Source organism: Petaurus breviceps, unplaced genomic scaffold (assembly GCF_028583685.1).
Source record: "Petaurus breviceps papuanus isolate PSGF00001 unplaced genomic scaffold, PetGlider_PUasm1.0 140, whole genome shotgun sequence".
NCBI classification, from domain to species: domain Eukaryota; kingdom Metazoa; phylum Chordata; class Mammalia; order Diprotodontia; family Petauridae; genus Petaurus; species Petaurus breviceps.
This window is the reverse complement of record NW_027185698.1, coordinates 38140239-38160831: the sequence shown is the minus strand read 5'-3', so window position 1 is coordinate 38160831 and position 20593 is coordinate 38140239. Positions and strand designations below refer to the sequence as shown.

General features: G+C 38.6%; 1 protein-coding gene across 9 annotated transcripts in view; it reads left to right on the top strand.

Annotated features, from left to right (window-relative positions):
• The window catches only part of AFAP1 (actin filament associated protein 1), a 271615-nt gene extending 251217 nt beyond the window's left edge, over positions 1-20398 (top strand). For 8 of the 9 annotated variants that reach the window (XM_069070333.1, XM_069070372.1, XM_069070351.1 and 5 more), the window contains 4 exons: positions 133-297; positions 2397-2587; positions 5487-5651; positions 13301-20398. In XM_069070333.1, coding sequence (XP_068926434.1) covers positions 133-297; positions 2397-2587; positions 5487-5651; positions 13301-13327 — 548 coding nt within the window. In that variant the 3' untranslated portion in view covers positions 13328-20398. The remainder of the gene's footprint in view (positions 1-132; positions 298-2396; positions 2588-5486; positions 5652-13300) is intronic. The other variant, XM_069070382.1, reaches the window with a different exon arrangement.
• Positions 20399-20593: the final 195 nt, after the last annotated feature.

Sequence of the window (20593 nt, the reverse complement as noted above, 5' to 3'; positions counted from 1 at the left end):
TATTTGGCTTATGTAGAGTCTATAAAAAAAGAAAAGGTCCATAACCTCAGATTGCCTGCCCAAGCAAGTTTCAAACTACCCTGGCGTCTACTGAGTTGAGTGTAATTGACCATTTTCATTTTTTTCTCTAAGATGCTGACCAATACAAATATGGGAAGAACCGTGTAGAAGCAGATGCCAAGAGGTTGCAGACCAAAGAAGAGGACTTGCTAAGGAAGAAGGAAACGCTACGTAACCGTCTGGCTCAGCTCCGAAAAGAAAGGAAAGATCTTAGAGCGGCCATTGAAGTGAATGCTGGTACGAAAAAATTCAGTTTGATTGGACTTAGAATGCCTTTAGAATTCCTGACACCATCATCCTTACTCTTCCCCCCCCCCCCCCCCACCCTGGTTCATTTTCTCTTAGCTTAAAATATCTAAAGCCAACAAGGCATGCTCCCTGTAAATATGGCAGATGACCATTCAGTGATTTAGGCTGCATGGTTGTTCAGCAAAGAATAAAAACCAGTGGAGTGACATGTTATCTACCAGTTTGATCCATAAGAACAATGATATTGATTCATATTTATGTATTTGTAGAAATAAGATTTAGACATTGTAAACTGTGAAGTTTACTACCTCTTGCCTTCTTGTCCCAGAAGATGGTTTATATCATCTTAACATCTTTGATACCAAAATGATAAGATACAAAAACTTAATGTCAGAAGACATCTGAGGAAGGAGAGATCAGTACAAGATCAAGCAGCCAGGGAAGGCTTTCTAATGAGGGTGAGGGTGGGAATTTGAGGACAAGTATTTGAACTTTAGACTTGATTTAGCTGTTATTGGACTGGCATTACTAGTAGCAATTACAATATTAAAGAAATTGGTCAGGGTTCGGGGCTTAATAAGGAAGGTATAGAATTTTTTCTCTGCTTTTAGATATGATAGTAGGAATGGTAGAAAGCCTCAAGTGATTCCCTCAACAAACATGTATTTTTTGCTTAGTTAGCACTGAGTTAGGTGCTAAGTGTCCAACAATATAGCAGATAGAGAGTTGGGTCTGGAGTCAGGAAGACTTGAGCTTAATTCAGGTCTCAGACACTTCCTAGCTGTGTGACCCCGGGCAAGGCACTAAACCTCTCTTAGCCTCAGTTTCCTCATCTGTAAAATGGGGATGGTAATGATAACACGTACTTCGCAAAGTTGTTGTGAAGATCAAATGAGATAATAATTGTTAAGGGCTTAGTACAGTGTCTGGCATGTAGTAGACCTCCAGTAAATGCTGTTTTTAAGTTTTTGATGACCCTCTTCTCAGGTAGCTTATAATCTAAGGGGAGAGGACTTATATACAAACAACTGATGCAAGGATAGTGAGGTAAGTACAAAGGGAGGTCTCAACAAGGTTCTCTAAGATATTTGAGGGCAAAGTAGTGGCTCCCATGGGATGAATGAGGGGGAGAATCGGGGAAGATGCTCCCATTTTAGGATTCTTCTCTGTAAAATGGGGATGACGTTTGCTTCACCTACCTCATAAGGGTTTTATGTGGAACAAGAGAGAGCAATTACTTAAAGTCTGATACAAGTGCTAGTTAGTGTTTGTTGATTCTTAAGTCAAGTAAGGTGACTCCTGGAGGGTCTGATCGAGAAAGAAAAGCAGAGAACTAGAATGTCTACAATTAATAGAAAGTCATTGAGTGGGAACTGCGCAAATGAAGGAAAATACCAGTCACACCTAAATATGTAATTGGGGATCATAAATCTAGAAATGGAAAGAGTCCATATTACCTTCTGGAAAACTACACCCCACTACAGTTTGAGGTCTAATGTCTGTAGTCATTTTCCGTAAGAGGAAACTAGAGCACAGAGAGAGGGACCTGGCCTAAGATTTGTTGTTGTTACTGTTCAGTCGTATCGGTCATGTATGACTCTTGGTGACCCTATTTCTAGTTTTCTTGGCAGGGATACTGGAATGGTTTGCCATTTCCTTCTCCAGCTCATTTAACATATGAGGAAACTGAGGCAAACGGGGTTAAGTGATTTGCCCTGGGTCACATAGCTAGTAAGTGTCTGAATTTAGGTCTTCCTGACTCCGGGCCTGCCAGTCTAACTGCTGAACCATCTAACTGTCCTTGTCTAAGATTAGACTCCAAGTTAATGATGGGTTAAGAACTAAAGCCCCTTCCTTTTTTTCTTCTAATTCAGTGATCTTTTCACTACATGAAGCTCATCATATTCTATAAAAATGGATTTTGTTCCACACCTTAAGAAGTGTGAAGATGAAACATACCTGGTCATTGACTTGCACAGACAAGCCTTTTTTTTCTTAATCTACCTTTGGACTTGATTTAGGGAGTCCATTTTCCTTCTCAGTTTGAAAACCTTTGCCTGATATTGATATTTCTTTTGTATTTGTAGGCAGGAAGACCCAAGTTATTCTGGAAGATAAGCTGAAGAAGCTGGAGGAGGAGTGTAAACAGAAGGAGACAGAGCGTGTCAATCTGGAATTGGAACTCACAGAGGTCAAAGAAAGCCTCAAGAAAGCCTTGGCAGGGGGAATCACACTAGGCCTAGCAATTGAACCCAAATCTGGAACCTCAAGTCCCCAGGTAATCTCTCATGTCCCTTACAGACAGCAGCTATTGAGGTGATGGTTAGAAAGCTGCCTTGTCAAGGACAATTATTTTTATTACTGTTATTAATATTAATTATACTTATCATTATATATTATCATAGATTTAGAGCTGGAGGGGACCTCAGTGGCCATCTCATCCAATCTCTTAGTTTTGAGGAAACTGAGACTCAGAAAGATGGTGTAACTTCCCCAGGGTCATCCACGTATTGAGTGCCTTAGGCAGGATTTGAACTCAGATCTTTTGACTCCAAAGCTCTTTCCACTGTAATTATATTATCTCAGTGAAATAATACTTATTGATTTTGCTATTTGAATAATAAATCACATTTCTATAACATTTTAAGGTTTAAAAAGCTCTTTCCTTTCAAACTTTTGAAGAAGTTAATAGAAATATCGTTATTCCTAATAATATTACATAAGAGGAAAGTAGAGCACAGAGAGTGGGAGTCACCTTGTCTAAGATGTGACAACAAGTTATTTCTTCTAGTCCAGTGACCTTTTCATTGCATCAAGTTCACTATAGTCTACAAAACATAGATGATAAAAAGAACTGTGTCTCAGAGGCTTACAATGGGTTATCTGGGGTCAGAGAACTGGTATTGGAGCCAAAAGTGGAAGCCAAATGTTTTTTCCCCGAGACCATGGCTCCTTTCACTAACCCTGTTTCTCTTTGATGACTTTCAGATACTTTTCTCAATTGCATTTAGATTAATTTATTTATTTCACTTTGGGACGGGTTTGGGACAGACGGAGAGAAATAAGGAGAGGAGCTGGTAAGGAGGATAGGTCATTATGTGGAATTTACATGCCATGAACCATAGGCTGAGCCTTGAATTTTTGCTTCTTTGCTTCATGCATAGATAGTTGTTTTATTTTTAACCTCTTAGGAGACTGGTCCTAGAATTAGACCTTAAATAAACCTTAACAAGATACTAAGAGAAAATGTCAAGGGTAATTAATGAAAGCTAAAAAAAAACCCTGACTCATTCTTTTTCATCATAGCCTACATGGGTCCAGGGGCATCTTCTAGTGGTCTTTCATGTTGGGTTTCCATATGGGTCCTTTAAAGAAAGCTGCCTCTCAATCTTCCTGAGTTTCTCCTCTATCCTTTTTTCTTCCTCTAGCACTAGAGGAAATGAAAGCCAGGTTGTCATTTTGAAGGATGGTGTTGAGATATGTTGGCCAGTTCTCCTCTCATGTGCTCATATTTCATTAATTCCTCTTCCTTTTGGATTTCCTATCCTTTTTTTTCTTTGACTATTGGTCTCTATCACTGCTCTGGCCTTTGCCTCAATCAGTCCCTGTGGACAAGGGGGCTTCTGGAGAACAGATGCAAATAAAATTAATGTAGAACTAACTGGACCCCCAGGGGGTCACTGTGGCTAGAACAGAGCAGTTCTAGAGCATTGGAGACTCACATACTCTCTGTTGGTGTCTTCTTTCTCTCGTTTTTTTAACCTTGTAATCATTGTGATTGCTTAGTGTAATCATTAGTGCGGTGTCATGGATAAAAGTAATGGATTTAGATTCAGAAGATCTGGTTATGAATCCCAGCTGTCTTGCTTGTTATCTAACCATTTCCAAGTCATTTCAAGCCCCTGGGCCTCAGTTTCCTTATTCATATGATGAAGGGTTGGTCTAAATGATCTCTAATCTCTTTTCTGGTTCTGGACCTTGTGCGTTAGCATCAACTTATTGGCTTGCTCAGCGGACATCTTTGGCTGGGAAATGTGTAGAGGGTTTGAGGGGAGGACTCTTTCACCACTTGGATACAACTTTAATCATGATTTGAAGAAACTTTGGGAGGTAAATGAAAATAAGTGTATCCATGGTATTAATGAATTCTTGGGGAACTTTGAGCCATCTGGTTTAATGATGATTAGGATACTTTTCTGCCAAAGAACATTTTGGAGTCCCAGGCCCACATTTAAATCAATTAAAGATTCTCTTGGGAATAATAATAAGAAGAAATATTTGTAGAGTTCAAACCTTTGATTCTTAGGAGATCACATTTGGGAAAACTTAAAATCATGGCTACTTCCTACAGAGGGATTAATTAGTTACTGGTGTTGGGTAGGGCAGAGAGGATTGGAAATAGGGAATCATGGTGGCCACAGCAGTAATGGCTCACTTTTGAATTCATCACCCATAAAATACCTTTGAGTATAGGGGGGCATTTCTGTTAATTATGGGTAGACAGATGAATGGACAGATAACAGATCCTAAATCCATCCTTAGTAGATGCAGGGCCACCCATGAATTCCATGAAAAAGTATTCAAGTATGGTATAATTGAAAGATGCCTGAATTGGTGCTGTCCAGGTCACCTTGGGCAAGTCACTGTTTGGATTTCTATTTACCTATCTATAAAGTAAGGGTATTGAATTAAGTGTTCCCCAAGGTCCCCTCTAGCTCAAGATTCTGTGCTCTGTGATTGAATTCTTCAAAATGGTTGCTAGGCATCATTGTCCTTAGTCTCTCACTCGAGTTGAGTTTCCTTCTCGTATTATATAAACAATGAGAGAGAAAAGTATATATGAAAATAGAAAGAATTCTAGGAATAGTGTGGCATTTTTTTCATAGTGCCATAAAATTTTGAACTTAAAACATCTTTAGAGAACATTTAGTCCAGCTCTCTCATTTTTACAATGAGTAGGTTGAGACCAAGAGAGGAGGTGACATGCCCAAGGTCTTGCAGATAGTAAGTGAAGCCAGCTTTCAAACTCAGTTCTTCTGATACTACACCCACTTCCCTTTCCATTGGATCATACCGCCTCCCAAGAGCCATTTTCTACTTTGAAACATGCTCTTGGAAAAATATAGATCACCAGGAAACTATGCTTCATGTGGGATTTTCATTCTTTGTGCTGTCAGTCTCCAATTTTTAGGCACCGAACCCTGGAAAACTCTCCCATTTCAAGTTGTGACACCAGCGACACTGAATGTTCAATGCCAGTGAACAGCGCAGCGGTTCTGAAGCGACACCCACCAACATCTGGCAACTCTCCTTGCCGGGGTCATGTCCTTAGGAAGGCAAAGGTGAGAGACCTCTGGCTTTATCAGAATCACCAGGACTGACAAGAATAGAGCCTTCCAGCTCCCCAAAGAACCTGTAAGAAAGCATGAGGGTTTGGCCCCAGTCACTGTCTTTGAGTTAACTTCAGTCCCCTAGTTGAGTTAGAATAGTAAGAGACTTTGCGCTTGAAGAATGACATGGGTCTAGACTGTGTATAAAATATATTTCTTTTTATGTCTGTAAAGTTGGTAATGTGAAAATAATGATCCAAAATGGCATAGTGAGAGGAGAAATGGGAGTCAGGAAACTAGCTCTTTCTCCACTTAGCTCAATGGCTTTGGGCATGTTGATCACTTCCTCTCTCTGGTCTCAGTTTCTAAAACTCTAAAACATTATTACTAGACTGGGTGAGACTCTCTAAACTCTGCCATTTTTGTCTTAAATTTTTTTCAATTAATAGAAATTTTATTTTCTCTTCCTCTTACCTCCACTCTTCTCCCGTCAAGAAAAAAAAAATAAAACACATGCAAGAAGTATACATAGTCAAGGAAAAGAAATTCCCACATTGGTCTTGTACAAAAATGTTGTCTCATTCTTTACCTTGAATCTAATTTCTCTCTCAGAAGATTTGTGGCATGTTTCATCACTGGTCTAATGATCATTTTATTTATCAGAGTTCTTGTATCTTTCAAAGTTATTTGTCTTTACTATGTGGTTTTTATCATATGACTTGTTCTGATTCTTCTCACTTTATCCTGCATCATCAGTTTAGCATAGTCTTCCTAGGCTTCTCTGAAATAGAGTACATTCACATGCCATAATTTTTTTCAACCATCCCCCAATTGATGGGAACTCTGTTAATTTTTAGTTCTTTGTCTCTATAAAAAGTGCTGCCATAAATATTTTTGTATAGATGGGTCCTTCTTTTGCTGTTCCCTTTGGGATATAGACCTAATAGAATTAATTGGGGGGTCAAAGGGCATAAACAGCTTAGAGATGTTTTGGGAATAATTTCAAATTGCTTTCCCAGAATGACAGGTCTAATTAACAGCTACACCAACAGCACAAGACTGGGCCAAGCCCTCCAACCTTTGTTGTTTTTCTTTTTTGTCAACTTTAGCACTGTGATAATATGAGATGAAACTTTGGAGTTGCTTTCATTTGCATTTCTCTAATTATCAATTATTTGGAGCATTTTTTGTCCTGTGCCTATTCAATGCTCAGACCTCTCTTTGAGAACTTCCTATTCATATCCTTTTGACCATTTGTCAATGGGAAAATTGCTCTCATTCTTAAAAAATTGGAATCACTCCCTAATTCTTTTAGAATTAGATGCATGTTTTATATGTACAAAAACTTCTTAAAAAATTATGTAACCAAGCTATCCAGTCTATTTTCTGTGGTCCTTTCTGATCTTTATTTGGTTCTGAACTTCTCTGCAGTACATGGACATGAAAAGTAATTTGTCCCTTCCTCTTCTACTTTGTTTATGATGTGACCTTTTACATCTAAGCCATTTATCCATTTGGAACTTAGATGGCTTTAGAAGTTGTTCTAAACCTAATTTCTGCCAGACTGCTTTCCATAGATACCTATTCACCTAGTGGTTGGATTTAATGAGCTCTTTTCCAGCAAAAAGATTCTATGATGTAGTTGTGGTGTCTTCTCTTTTATCCCTGTCCTACCCTGGGGTGGTCTTTGGGGACCATTTTAGATCATCTTCCCTTTTTACTCTACTAGATTGCCCTAAACAATCTTACTTGCTTGTTCTAAAATCATATAACTAGACCTTGCATAGGTAGATAGCTTAGTGCATTTTTTTTTTTGGACGGAAGGCAGGGAAATTGGGGTTAAGTGACCTGCCCAAGGTCACATGGCTAGTTTTTTGTGTTAAGTGTCTGAGGCCGGATTTGAACTCAGGTCCTCCTGACTCCAGGGCAGGTGCTCTATTCACTGTGCCACCTAGCCATCCTACTGCATTTTTTTAAGACCAGTCATGTTAAACTCAAATTGAAATGGTTCTCTGTGGGCAACATGTTGACTTAGAAAACCACAAATGAACATTATCTACATTGTGTTGTATTTTTATTTATTTTGTTAAACATTTCCCAATTACATTTACTCTGGTTCTGTTCATACTTGTTGCAGATCAAGCAAGACACCTTTGTTTTAAAGCGCTTTTCATGTGCATTCTTATGATACCTTGTTTTTAAAAATGCTTTCCTGTTCACAGTACCCAGGAGAGTGGGGCAAGAAGAGGAGAGGAGGAAAGGAGGGAGGTACTGTGTCAGACATTAGAAAAAGCACTGGCGGGGTGGCTAGGTGGCCCTGGAGTCAGGACGACCTGAGTTCAAATCCAGGTTCAGACACTTAACACAAAACTAGCAGTGTGACCTTGGGCAAGTCACTTAACCTCAACGGTCCTACCTTCCCCCCTATAAGAAACAAAAAGGAAAATATAAAAAAAGAAAAAGCACTGGCTCCTGAAATATAGGGTTTGGGTTGCCATCCCTGCTCTGACCTTTCTACCTGGATGATTTGGGGCAGATCACTTAACCTCTGCAACCTTTAGATTCCTCTTATGAAAAACGAATGGTTGGCTTCTATGGCCTCTCCATGGAGTATCCCCCCATTTCTAGATCCATGGTCTTATGATTATCATCCCCATTTCATAAATGGGAAAACTAATTCTCAAAATGATAAAGTGAACAGTGTGAGGAAGGGATAGTATTCTAATTTAGAATTGATTGTTCTCTTTCTCTGCATCATCCCAGAGACCTATAAGGCCCCTTCCACTCTAAGTTGAGTAGATCTATAGATCTCTGTGCCTCTTCATTAATATAGTACCATTTCTTAGGGAAAAAATGTATTTTCACCTATAAGACTTTCTGCTTTACAGAGTTCTTTGGTTTTCCATGGGAGAGTGAGGAAAATACCTAGAAAAAAGAAGCAAAGTAAATGTGAGGACACGGTCCATGCCTGCTCTACACCAGCCTTCCCTTCCCCCCACCCCGCATCTCTTTTACTTTGTGACTGTGGGTAAAAACATTCATGGAGTTAGGTGGAGGTAACCCATTCAACTCTGCATGTGTGTGTGTGTGTGTGTGTGTGTGAGAGAGAGAGAGAGAGGAGAGAGAGAGAGGAGAGAGAGAGAGAGAGAGAGAGAGAGAGAGAGAGAGAGAGAGAGAGAGAAAGGAGAGAGAAAGGAGAGACAAACAGACAAAAACAAAGAGACAAAGATAGTAAATTGGATGTCTGTTAACTTGTCTAGGCTAAAAGTACAGTAGCCACTTACAGACCTAATCCCAACACTGATTGGCGTGATTGTTTTGAACTACTCCATTTATGATCTGGGTGACTCTGCGCCTCTATAGGCAGCCTGCTGATGCCCCATTCTTGGAGGCTTACCATATTGGTACAGGACTTGGTGTGGATAACCACACTTCGGAGATGAACTCCTGAGTTCAAGCAGTCCACCAATTTTAGCCTTTCCCGTAGCAGTGAGGGATCACAGGCATAGGGAATAGTAGAAGAGTAGAATTCTAACAGGGATGGCCACTAATTATGTTAACAGCTTTCTTGGACAGAAAAAATCTGGGGGAAAAAAGAAAGGAAAGGAAAAGGACCAAAAAAAAGCCTCCTAATTTAACCATTTCCAGTTAATGTCGAAACAAATAGTACAGAATGATAGTCATTGAAAACATACTTGCCCATGTAAACCATGATACATATGATTACATTAGAGGTGAAATCAGATTAATTTAATTTGTTCCAATGAATTCCAGCCTTGGAGTTTTCACATCACTAACCCTATTAAACTCTCTAATTGATGTCATTATTTTTACTGTAGAACAGACGTAATTCACATGACAGCCATTGGGTCCCATTCTGAATTGGCTAAATCTATGTATTTTCCTGAACAATAGAGTTGTTATTGGATAGAAATATGGGTGTTAACCACTGGCAAAATTCCTAGATTGTAATGTATTTCCTTGGAAAATTCCCTGATCATTTTAGATATAAACAGTCTCTGGAACATCTGGTATTCATAATTCCCTGCAGCTCTTCCCTCTAGACTGGGTGTGCTGTTAGACATTAAAGAAACCAGGACTGATACTCTTACTTCAACTGCTCTGCCCTGAAACCCTCACCTGCTCTAATTTGGGGCTCCTCTAACATTTACCAAGGCGTACATCCTTCCACTGGATTGTAGCATTTGTCTAGGATAAATATTTAGAATTAGACTATGCTAGGACACAATCTGTGTTATCAATAGCAAATGATAAATGCTTTCATGGTATTCCCTTTGGATTGGGTTCTTTTCAAGACTGTTTCGGACGCAGAGATAACTACAGAAACTGAGGGGGGCATCACTGTCATGACTTTGGTTCTTGAAAGACTGACCTCTGCTGCCAGTAGAACAAAGCACTCTCCGAGGTTTCCCTTTCCTTGTTAGCATGACAGTAGACCTAGGAGGCTGTCACATTTCTTATTTGTGCATGCCCTAGCCCTGTGATAGGCTGTGAGCTCCTTGGGAGGAGGGACTCTTGCTTTCCATATTTGTAGTGCCAATTCTTCTCACACTATCCTAAACATAACATACACTCAATAAATGTGTATTAAATTAATGAATTTTAAATCATACTTTATGAAGTAGAGTCCATGTTGAAAGAATTGGTTGAGGACATAGAATGCCAGAGCTGGAAGAAAACTTAGATGAGGTCATCTAATCCAACACCGCCATTTTGCATTTCAGAGAAAAGAAATAACTTGTCCAAAGTTCCGTTTCCTGACTCGTCTATGTCTCTCGCTTGTATAAAATTCGCACTGAAACTCTCACAGAAAAGGCTATGGTTAGGAATGACAGAGCCATACATGCTCACAGCTATAAGGGACTGAAGCCCTGCAATAGTGCTTAGGCTTTATGGTGTCATGGAAAGCACCCTGGATTTAGAATAGGAAGATCTGGGTTAGTCTTGGCTCTGTCATTTTGTGCCTTTGTGGCCTTGGGCAAGTCACTAATTCTCTCTGGGCCTCAGATTTTTTTTTATATAAAATGGGGCTACTAATACTTGCTTTATCTAATTCGCAGGATTATTGTGAGGATCAAATGAGATAATGTATATAAAATGTAATACATATATATGTATATATATTATACATAAGTATGTTGATAACTATACAGAGCCATTGCAGAATCACGGTGTCAGAATTGGAGGGGGCCTAATCCAATCGCCCCATTTTAGAGATGGGGAAACTGAGGCCATGAGGCAAAATCAAAAAATTTAATGCTGGAACTTTAGAGAACATTAATCTCCCCACCACCACCATCATCCCTTTACCCATTACCTGCCCACCCATTGCGTAGAAAAGCTGATTCTGAACTAGGTCCTTTGACACTAATTTCACTGTTCTTTCTGTCTACAATATTACCTCCTACTACTAGAATTAGCTGAATAAGAATCTGGGATATAGAAAGGACCTTAGATAAGGATGTCTGTGACATTAAATGGTCCACAATTCTCATGCTTATGGTGGTTAAAGTTAGGAGTGGAGGTTGTTTTTTTTTGTTTGGTTGAGGTTTTTTTGGGTGGGGGGCCAGGGGCTCTAAACTTTTTCAGTTTTTGCCTTTTGGTTAATACAATACTAGAAATGCTGGCCTGGATCCTAGGAAAGGTGAGTCATATTCTCTGTCACCAGTGACAAACATAACAGAAACTAAACAAGTTATAGTGAAAAGAGTGCTTGATTTGGGATCAGGAGACCTGTGTTTGCATTTTAGCTTTGCTACTTTCTAGCTAGATGATCATAGACAAGTCTCTTAATCTCTTTGGACCTGTTTTCTTCCTCGGTAAAACAAAGGGACTGGACTAGACTAGATCTTCTTTCCAGTTAAGTCCCATCTCTGAATCCTGTGGTCCTTTCATGCTGATTCTTAACCAAGGTCATCTATGATGTTCAAGCTGAGATGCCACCAATCCTCCATGAAGTCTTGCCTCATCTCCCCAATTATAAGTGATCTCTGTCCCGTGTCATGACTTCCTGGAGAGATTTGCATACCTATTTTGCTCCTACTACATTTTACCTTTGTAAAAGCAGTCCTCTCATACCTTACGTGTTCTGTGATCCAATGATGCTGGTGTCCTTTCTGATCCTCACATACAACACTCCATTTCTTAGTTTTTTCACTGACTCTCTGCCATGCCTGGAGCTGTCTCCCTCGTTGACTTCCCTAGCTCCCTTCACATCTCAGCTAAAATCCCATCTTCTTCAAGAAATCTTTCCCAGATCTCCTTAATCTTGATGCTCTCTCTCTGAGATTATTGCCCAATTTTATCCTACGTGTATTAGGTTTATCCACAGTGTTTGCCTGTTGTCTACCCCATTGGACCATGGGCTTCTTGAGGACAGAGACTGGTTCTTCATTTTGTTTTGTTTTGCTTTTCTTTGTATGTATAGAGCTGAGTGCCAGTGTCTGGCACCTAGTAAGTAATTAACAAATGTTAGTAGATAGAATGATTGTCTCTGTTACATTCCCTAGTCTCAGATTAGAATATAAACTTCTATATTCTGGGAATTCCTATGTATCCCCAGAGCTAGCACATAGTCTCAAACACAGTAGATGCTTAATAAATGTCATGGATGTAATTGAATTAACATAGGGCCATGTGTATGGGCACTTACTAAGTATTAATTGAATAGTTGAATTTTATGACATTGCATCAGAATTTTGATCAAGACAGTGTGTAATTTCTACTCCAGAGGACTGATGATGAACCATACCTTCCTCTTTATAGTAGAGAAGTGATAAACTAATGGTTTGGAATGAGATATGGTATACTCTACTAGACATATTGGTTTGTTTTGCATTAATAGTACTTCATTGTTAAAAGACTCTGTTAGGGGGAGTAGGAAGTGATATTGATGTTTTTAAAAATAATCTTATAAGGAATGGTTGAACAAGTTGTGGTATATGATTGTGAGAGAATTCTATTGTAATGTAAGAAATACTGAGTAGGGTGGTTTCAGAAACACCTGAAAAGACTTACATGAGCTGATGCAAAGTGAAATGAGCAGAACCATGAGAACATTATACATGGTAGCAGCAGCATTATTCAGTGATTAACTATGAATGCCTTAGCTATTCTCAGCAATACAATGATCTACTAAGGTATTTCTAAAGGACCTATAATGAAAAATATAGCCACTTCCAGAAAAAGAACTGATGGAATCTGAATATAGATCAAAACATATTGTTATTTTGCTTTATTTTTCTTGATTTTTTTGTCTGTTTTCTTTCAAAACATAACTAATGTGGAAATATGTTTTGCATGAGTACACACGTATAACCATTATCAAATTGCTTGCCTTCTGTGTGATTTGGGAGGGAAAAGAGAATGGGAGAGAATTTGGAACTCAAAATTGTAAAAAAGAAAAGAAAGTTAAAAATGTTTTTGTAGGTTATTGGGAAAAATAAAATATTAAAAAAATTAAATGCAGCAATAAAAAATTAAAATAATTTAGGCTATGGCTTACACAGGGTCTTGCAAATAGCAGTCACTTAATAGATCAAGCTGAATTAAATTAGTTAAACTACTACTTCTAGTTCTTGGAATGAAGATCTCTGACCATATCTTTTTATTTATTTCGCTCTTTCTGTTTCTATTTCTAGGAATGGGAATTGAAAAATGGGACATAAAGAGAATGGTGAAAAAAATGCACACACCTTCTAGAAGGCCTTACATCCTCTCATTCAAGACTCAGACAACAGGAGACTCAACTCTAAACGTGACGTCAAGCAAGACAGCACCCGAGGTTTTATAATTCTGCTCAGGTGCCAGTAGCTTGGCTCTCACTCCACTTGTACACTCTTTCTACTGTATATGGTGCCCTTTTAAAATGATTATTATTACTTGTGACACTCTCATTTCCAACTTTGTTTAATGAAGAAGGCAAAAATAAATCACACACACAAAATACCCTAAAAACAGAACAAAGATAAGTGTTAGAAAAGGAGCAAAAGATGGGAAGGGTTATGTCTTTTTAACTAATTAAGTAATGACTTTCAATTGCCTTGGCTCAAATTGAACCTGATCACAGGAGTGTGAAGCTGGATGAGCCCCAGGCAAAATTCTTGGATTGGCATCTGGGGGAGTTTTATAGTAGGATTCCCACAGTTGAGGATGGCTCTAGGTGTGGACAGAGCCAGGATCTGATCCCTCGTGGACGGTCTTATTTGAAAAAGAGTGTCAGGAAGCATGTTGATCAATGTGATAGGACTGCTGGCATGAGCTGAATGTCTGGTCCAGGAGATCCCTCTCCTCCCTCTCCTCTCTCCCAAACCCCTATGCACCCCAACTCGTGCCCTTTCCCCCTAGTCATTAGAAATTTTGGAATGAAATAACTTGTAATGTGAAACAATTCTTACTCTCCTCTTTCCTCCCCACCTTTGGACAGATGCTTTTCTCACTGGGACATGAAAAGCTGCCATTTTTTAGCTGCATTTTTTAAAATAATGTTTCTCTCTATTGTGTATTGTGTACGTGTGTGGTTTTTCTAAAAGCACCTGGCATCTTCAGAGATCTTTTGTATCATAGTTTGTATTTTGTACTGCTTTTGAAAGGCGGCAAAGTGCTTTTAATACTTTGATTCATTAGTTTGACCTCCCTTCCCCACCCTACATTCCTTCTCCCGCTTCTTCCTGCCTCTCAAATCCCCATGGTTTCGATCCTCCCCTTCCCCAAGAGCTGTCACTACACGTGATTCTGACAGAAGAGAAGCAAGTTTGATTTACTACCTGATGAAGTTGCAAATGCCACAGCTTATCAGCCCTGATGGATTTGGTTGGATCAATCTTTTGATGAGTTCTGACCCTGGGAAGAAAGTGGGTTTGGGACACTTCCAGGCCCTTCTCTTTGATTTATTGATCTGGAGCCTTAATATGCTACCAGACTTGACTGTATTTTTTATTTTTTTCTTCTTCCCAGCAGCAGGCCTGTAAGGAATGGTGGCTTCGTAGGTCTTTAAGATGATATATTCCACATTTAAATTTTTTAATTTAAGTTTATTTTTTTGTGGAAAGGGGTGTGGGTTCAGTACATCAAGAAGAGAAAAGTGCTAACAGTGGTACAAAAGATGGCGGATCTGAGAACTGGATTTCTCCTAATATAACAGCAAGAAGATTGCTTGGAAAATAGACTGTCAGAGCTGGAAGTTACACCCCTCATTTTACAGTGATGGAAATTGAGACCTAGAAAGTAGAAGCATTGATCAAGATCACATAGGCCTTCTACCTCCTAATCCATTGTTTTCTGTCCCAAATCTTGTTGCCTCCCTTTCTTCTCTAGGCCCAAGCGTGTTACTATCCAGAATTATTTGCCTTGGGAAAAGTATAGTATGCTGACTAACTAACCAGATGACAGTTGTTATTCAAAGAACCAAAGGTTTTCCTTTATTACCTAAAGCATCAGCTCATAGAAATATTCCCTACTAAGAACAGTTCAGCTCTTTCTCTCTGAAAATAAATGTAATGGGCACCTCAGTGAGCTGAGAGTTTTATGAGAATTAGTCGAACAAGAAAACAGGAGGGACTTGAGTGTTTTATTCCTCTTCCTCACACAGTTCTTAATCACATATAGAAATTACTCAATAAATTTTTCTTGAATGAAGGAAAGTGAAGGAAACAAGCTGATATCAAATATTTATTCAAAGAATGCTATAAGGTCAGCATACATTTGACTCAGTCTTATACTGTCTAAATAAGAAGAATTAATGTTAAAAAGCATGATTCTGATTGGGATCATAGGGGAGGGGGCATAAATTACTTTTAGTATCATACAAAGAACATTGGATATGGAGTCAAAGGGCCTGTATTCATTTATCAACCATATTCCTAACCTGTGATCTTGGCCAAATCTCTGGAACTCAAATCTTCTCATCTGTACAATGAAAAGGTTGGATGGAGTGGAATGATTTTTTTTTTCCATCTGTGATACTATGATCCTATCAATATCGGAGCTGAAAAGGGTCTGAGAAATCATCTCACCCAACCTCCTTATTTTACAAAGGAGAAACATTTGCTAAGCCTCTCTATACTAAAATGAGAAAGTAGATGCTGAAGTTTTAGAAAGATTTTAAATAGCAAAGGTCAAAACACAAGGCAGTTCTTGGCCTAATTACTCAGAAGACCCCCTAGTACCTTTAATATTCTGGTTTATCAAGGTTTGGCTCAAGCAAATGCTGAGAAATTCAAGAAATTGGCATTAATGTTTATTACTTTTGATCCCCTAAAAGAAATTCCTTAAAATGGTGGAGCTAAGTGAGAGGATCCATAGTTTTACTACAGGTCTTTGAAGAGCAATTTCTCTATAGGGGAAGAAGAAAGATCCTGCAAATGTTTGGACATGTGAACTGGAAGCTTTAACTCCCCAAGGAAGGTACTTGTGGAAATTTTTCTTTTGGATGACCTGGGGCATTGGGTGAGGGAGCTGGTGTGAAATTTGTCCATTGTCGATTAATCAAAACCATGCCCATTTTTTATCCCTGAAGAAATGTGAAAATTCTCCCTAAAGATTAACAGTTCAGTCTACAACAATTTTCCTTCTTTCAAGGATTGGCCGATAGTATATCTTGTTCAACGGGAACAAATGTTTCCCTTTATTTTTTTAAAGTACAAAATTGGCATGCTGAGATTTTGTCATCTTTAGGCCAAGTCACAGAATAGTTGACTTTGGGTTTGCAGGGAGACCTCAGAGTCCATGTAGCTCACCGAATCCTGAAGCAGGCCTCCCTACTTAGGGGATGACCAGCCTATCAGAATCCTTTAAAGAGCACTGGATTTGAAGTCAGAGAACCTCAGTTCAAATCCCAGCTTTTCTACTTTGTAACTATGTGACCTTATGCAAATTACTACCCTCCTCTGGATCTCAGCCTCCTGCTCTGTAAAAAGGCCCCTTTCAGCTCTATAACCTGTGATCTTCTGTTTGAAGACATCTAGTCTTCTAGTCATCTAGAGAGCAGAGTCATGAAGGGCACTGGATCATTATCCCCTCTGTTCTCTTGATTGGCAGCCTTTTCTTTGTCCAGGAATACAATATAGAGCTCTGATTGTTTTAACCTAATATCTAGGTACAAAGAAAGGTAAAATAATAAACCTCTACTCTTAATCCTAATTCTTTTATTATTATGGTGCTGATAACTCTAGCATGCAACAGTCTTGATGACGTGGTGGCAAAATGCCAACATGGAATCCTAGAATTTTGGAGCCAGAGGGGCCTCAAAGATCCTGTAATCCAACAGTTCTTAACTTAGGGTCCATGACCTTCCTTGTGTCTGTCATTTTTCAATTGATAACTGTGTTTCCATGTAATTGTTTTCCTTTTGAATCCTATGTATTTTACTTTATGTATTTAAAACTATTATTCTGAGGAGGAGTCCAAAGGCTTCACCGGTCTGTCAAAACGGTCTGTGACAGAAACGATTAAGAACTACTGCTCTAATCCAATCCTCTCATTTTATTGTTAAGGAAACTAAGGCTCGGAAGAGTCACACAGCTGGTTATTGGCGGAGCCAGGAATACCCCCAACTCTTCTGACTCCCGTCCTAATTTTTTCCTTTGTAATCCATTTTCAGTTGTGAACATTTTAAACTGGGTGGCCCACTTAAAAGCAAACCCACTCAAAAACTATGTGACGTTCAATGGAGCCCACTTTAAATGAGCCACCCCATAGAAGAAGCACATAACCATGGGAATATCACATGATGATATTCCAGTGTTCCCCTTAATATTTAAGAATAAAAAAAAGTTTGATTAGAAAGTGAGTTTAGGCATTTTGCTTCAAAGTAAGTTATTTATTTGTATATTTTCAATAAATATTGTTTTTAATTTATATCTGTACATATTTAAGATACAAATTAGGCTTCTTGTCAGAATTTAGAGGGTGATATCACTTCCCTTGGCACACACCCTCCCAAATGTGCTCCACACACATCCTGTTCACCGGCCATCTTGGCATCCTAAGGGCAGATGTGAGCCCAGTGGGGTTTTTGGAGCCCTTATGGAGGATGGTCTAGGAAGAGTAACCATCTCCTCCTAGGTCTTTACCTTACACTGGCATTGTCCTTCCCAATTATGTTAAAGATGTTTCTTCAGATCACAGACAGGACCCATATTTATGGTTGAGCAGTAGCACCAACGCCTGACTGGTAGTACCAGCCTTCGAAGATCCTATCTTGGGAAAGGAGGCAGGTGGCCAACCTTAGCTGGCTCGTGACAGTGCTCTGCTCAAGAGTATGCTTGTTCTTTGAAACCCTGTACTGGAAAGACCCATTTTCCTTCCTTTAACTCTATATTGATGGGGCACTATTTTCTCTCAAGATCCACCCTCTATATTATTTTTGGCTGTCATGCCATCAAGAATTCAAACATACCTATGGTATGGAGTGTTCAGTAGAATATCCAAAGGGTTTCCTTTCATCACCACCTATGTGGAGGGTTTAAATCTATCCAGACACAGGTAACCCTATGGCCAAAGCTGAGAGTTTCCCCTACCCCTGGAAGGCCAGCGATATGTCCTTGTAGCTGTAGAGTAGGAGGTATGATTGTCAAGCTAAGAGACATACAAAAAGAGGGCTAGCCCCATTAATATAACTACCTTGGGAGACCAGAGGCTTAATCAGTTAATCAACAAGCATTTATTAATCACCTACTCTGTACTAGGCACTGGGGATACAAAAACAAAAATCAAATAGCCCTGAGAAGTTTACATTCTGTCAGATCAAGAAACATTTCTTAAGGGCCTAGTGCTCAAAATCTATCTGAAATGCCTCTGTGGGAATATCCTTCAGGAATGACATGGGAGCCATGGAATAAACTCGGTCTTAATATTTTATAATAGCAGCTCCTCTTCAACTAGAAAAATCTTATTTAATCTGTATTATACCAAGTGACTTCTGGGGCTTTGCCAAAATAAAATCCATCCATTAAAAATGATAGTCTTCATTCTTACAGTTTACAAAGAACATTCCTTATGATAGCCCTTTGAGTATAACTAGGCCAAATATTAATGCCTCTATTAATGAGGAATTTGAGGCTGAGAAGGGCTTGCCCAAGGGTAGAGCTATTCAGAGCTGGAACTTAAACCTAGATCATCTGACCCTGTTCCGGTTGACTGGGGAAAGTTGTTTTGGAGAAGAAAAAAAAATGGGTTGCTGAATTCCAAAAGAGGAGTTGAGAAAGGTTCTTACATTAGCAAATGGTTGAAATTAGTGTAAGACCTTCCCAGGCGACCACTTGGAGAATGTTAGAGAGAGCTAGCACTCATTTTTTTTCCAGTCCATCTCAGATTAGCAGAAAACAGTCTCCTGCCTTTGTGGTAAAAGTTGTAGCTGGAATCTGCTGGATGTTGATTACCTGGCAGTATTTTAGGCCAACCCACCTACACATGGTCATGATGGGAAACTCCAAATTAAGGTATTGACATGATCAGAGCACAGGGGTGGATGTCTGTTAGCAACTTGAGAAAAATGAGGTTGTGGTCCCAGAAAATTAATTACGTGGTTCCATATTTAATTTAGGTCCATTTGGGAGCTCATGATGTAACAATAGCATGCACATAATAGCTGTTAATTTCAATAAGACACATCTAGGAAGAATATTCCCATTAAACCTTCTATCATTCTCATATCAGACACGGTACCTCCTCACTAACAGACAAATATTGTGGTAGCTTTTAAATAGCATTTTCCTACATTTCCAGACATTTTAAGATGGGTCTGTCATCATGTAGACTATTTTCTAATGTCAAATTTTTGATGAAAGTGTTAGGTATTTCCAATTCATGGCACAGTTTGGAAGGAACAACTTGAGTTTTGTTTCAGAGCCTCTTGAAAGACTGTGTCCATCCAGACTGTGAAATAAACTTGTTAATCTATGTTGGGCAGAATTCTTATCTCCCAGAAATACAACCTGCCTGTTTGTAAATCCATGTGATAAAGAGGAAAATCCTTTTTTTTTTTTGACTAGGAAAGCTACCTTTTTAAAATAGGAAATTGTCCTTGAGTATATCACTGCACACCTTTGCCTGAAATAGTTGCAGATCTGTACTTCCCAAACTATTCACATTTCTATACATAGATGCTATGATGCTATCAGGTATGTTTTGATCATGGAAAGTATTTTTTAAACAGGGATCATCAGATTATAATTTTGAGGGACCAAAGCTGGTGGGTATTTTTTTTTAATGGGATAATTGTGTGTCAATTTTTCTAACCAAGAGATCATTAACGTTTCATTCAGCACCAATTTTTTTTTCATTTCTAGACACTTTCAAAATTAATTGACCATGGTTATATGTTGTAAAATAATGTTCTCATATTAAGAATGTAATTATTTCCTTATTGTATTTTCTAAAAACAAAATCGTATTTAAAATTCTCTGTAAAAGAAACAAGCAAGGAACATGAAAAGAATTTTTTGGTTTATTGTTTTTTTATTGACTTTGTTGGCAGTGCCCATGATAATTGACTGTAAATATATTCTTTTAACTGTTTCTCAGTGTATTTAATTCATGGAAAACATGTAAAAAAAAAAGCTTTTGTTTTTTAAAGTTTGAAATGGAGGCCCCATTGATATCATTTCCTAGTTGCTTCATTTGAACTTTCTGCCTTTCTATTTAATTCTCCTAATGTCTTATGTGGTGTAGATACTGACTGGCGCCCCATGGCGTGACACATCAATGTGTATTATTAATAAAATTACCCTATTTGAATAATGTTGTTAGAGTTTCTTTCTTTGACTTATGATATATCAGAGGTTCCTAATGTTTTATAGGGATGGGGTGGGTGAGATTCTCTTAGTTTTCATGATGTGTTGAGATCTAATACAAGGTAATTAAAAAAAACATTTATTCAGTAAAATAAAGTATTGTTTCAGGTTCTGGGAATATGATGTCAAAATGAAAAACTAT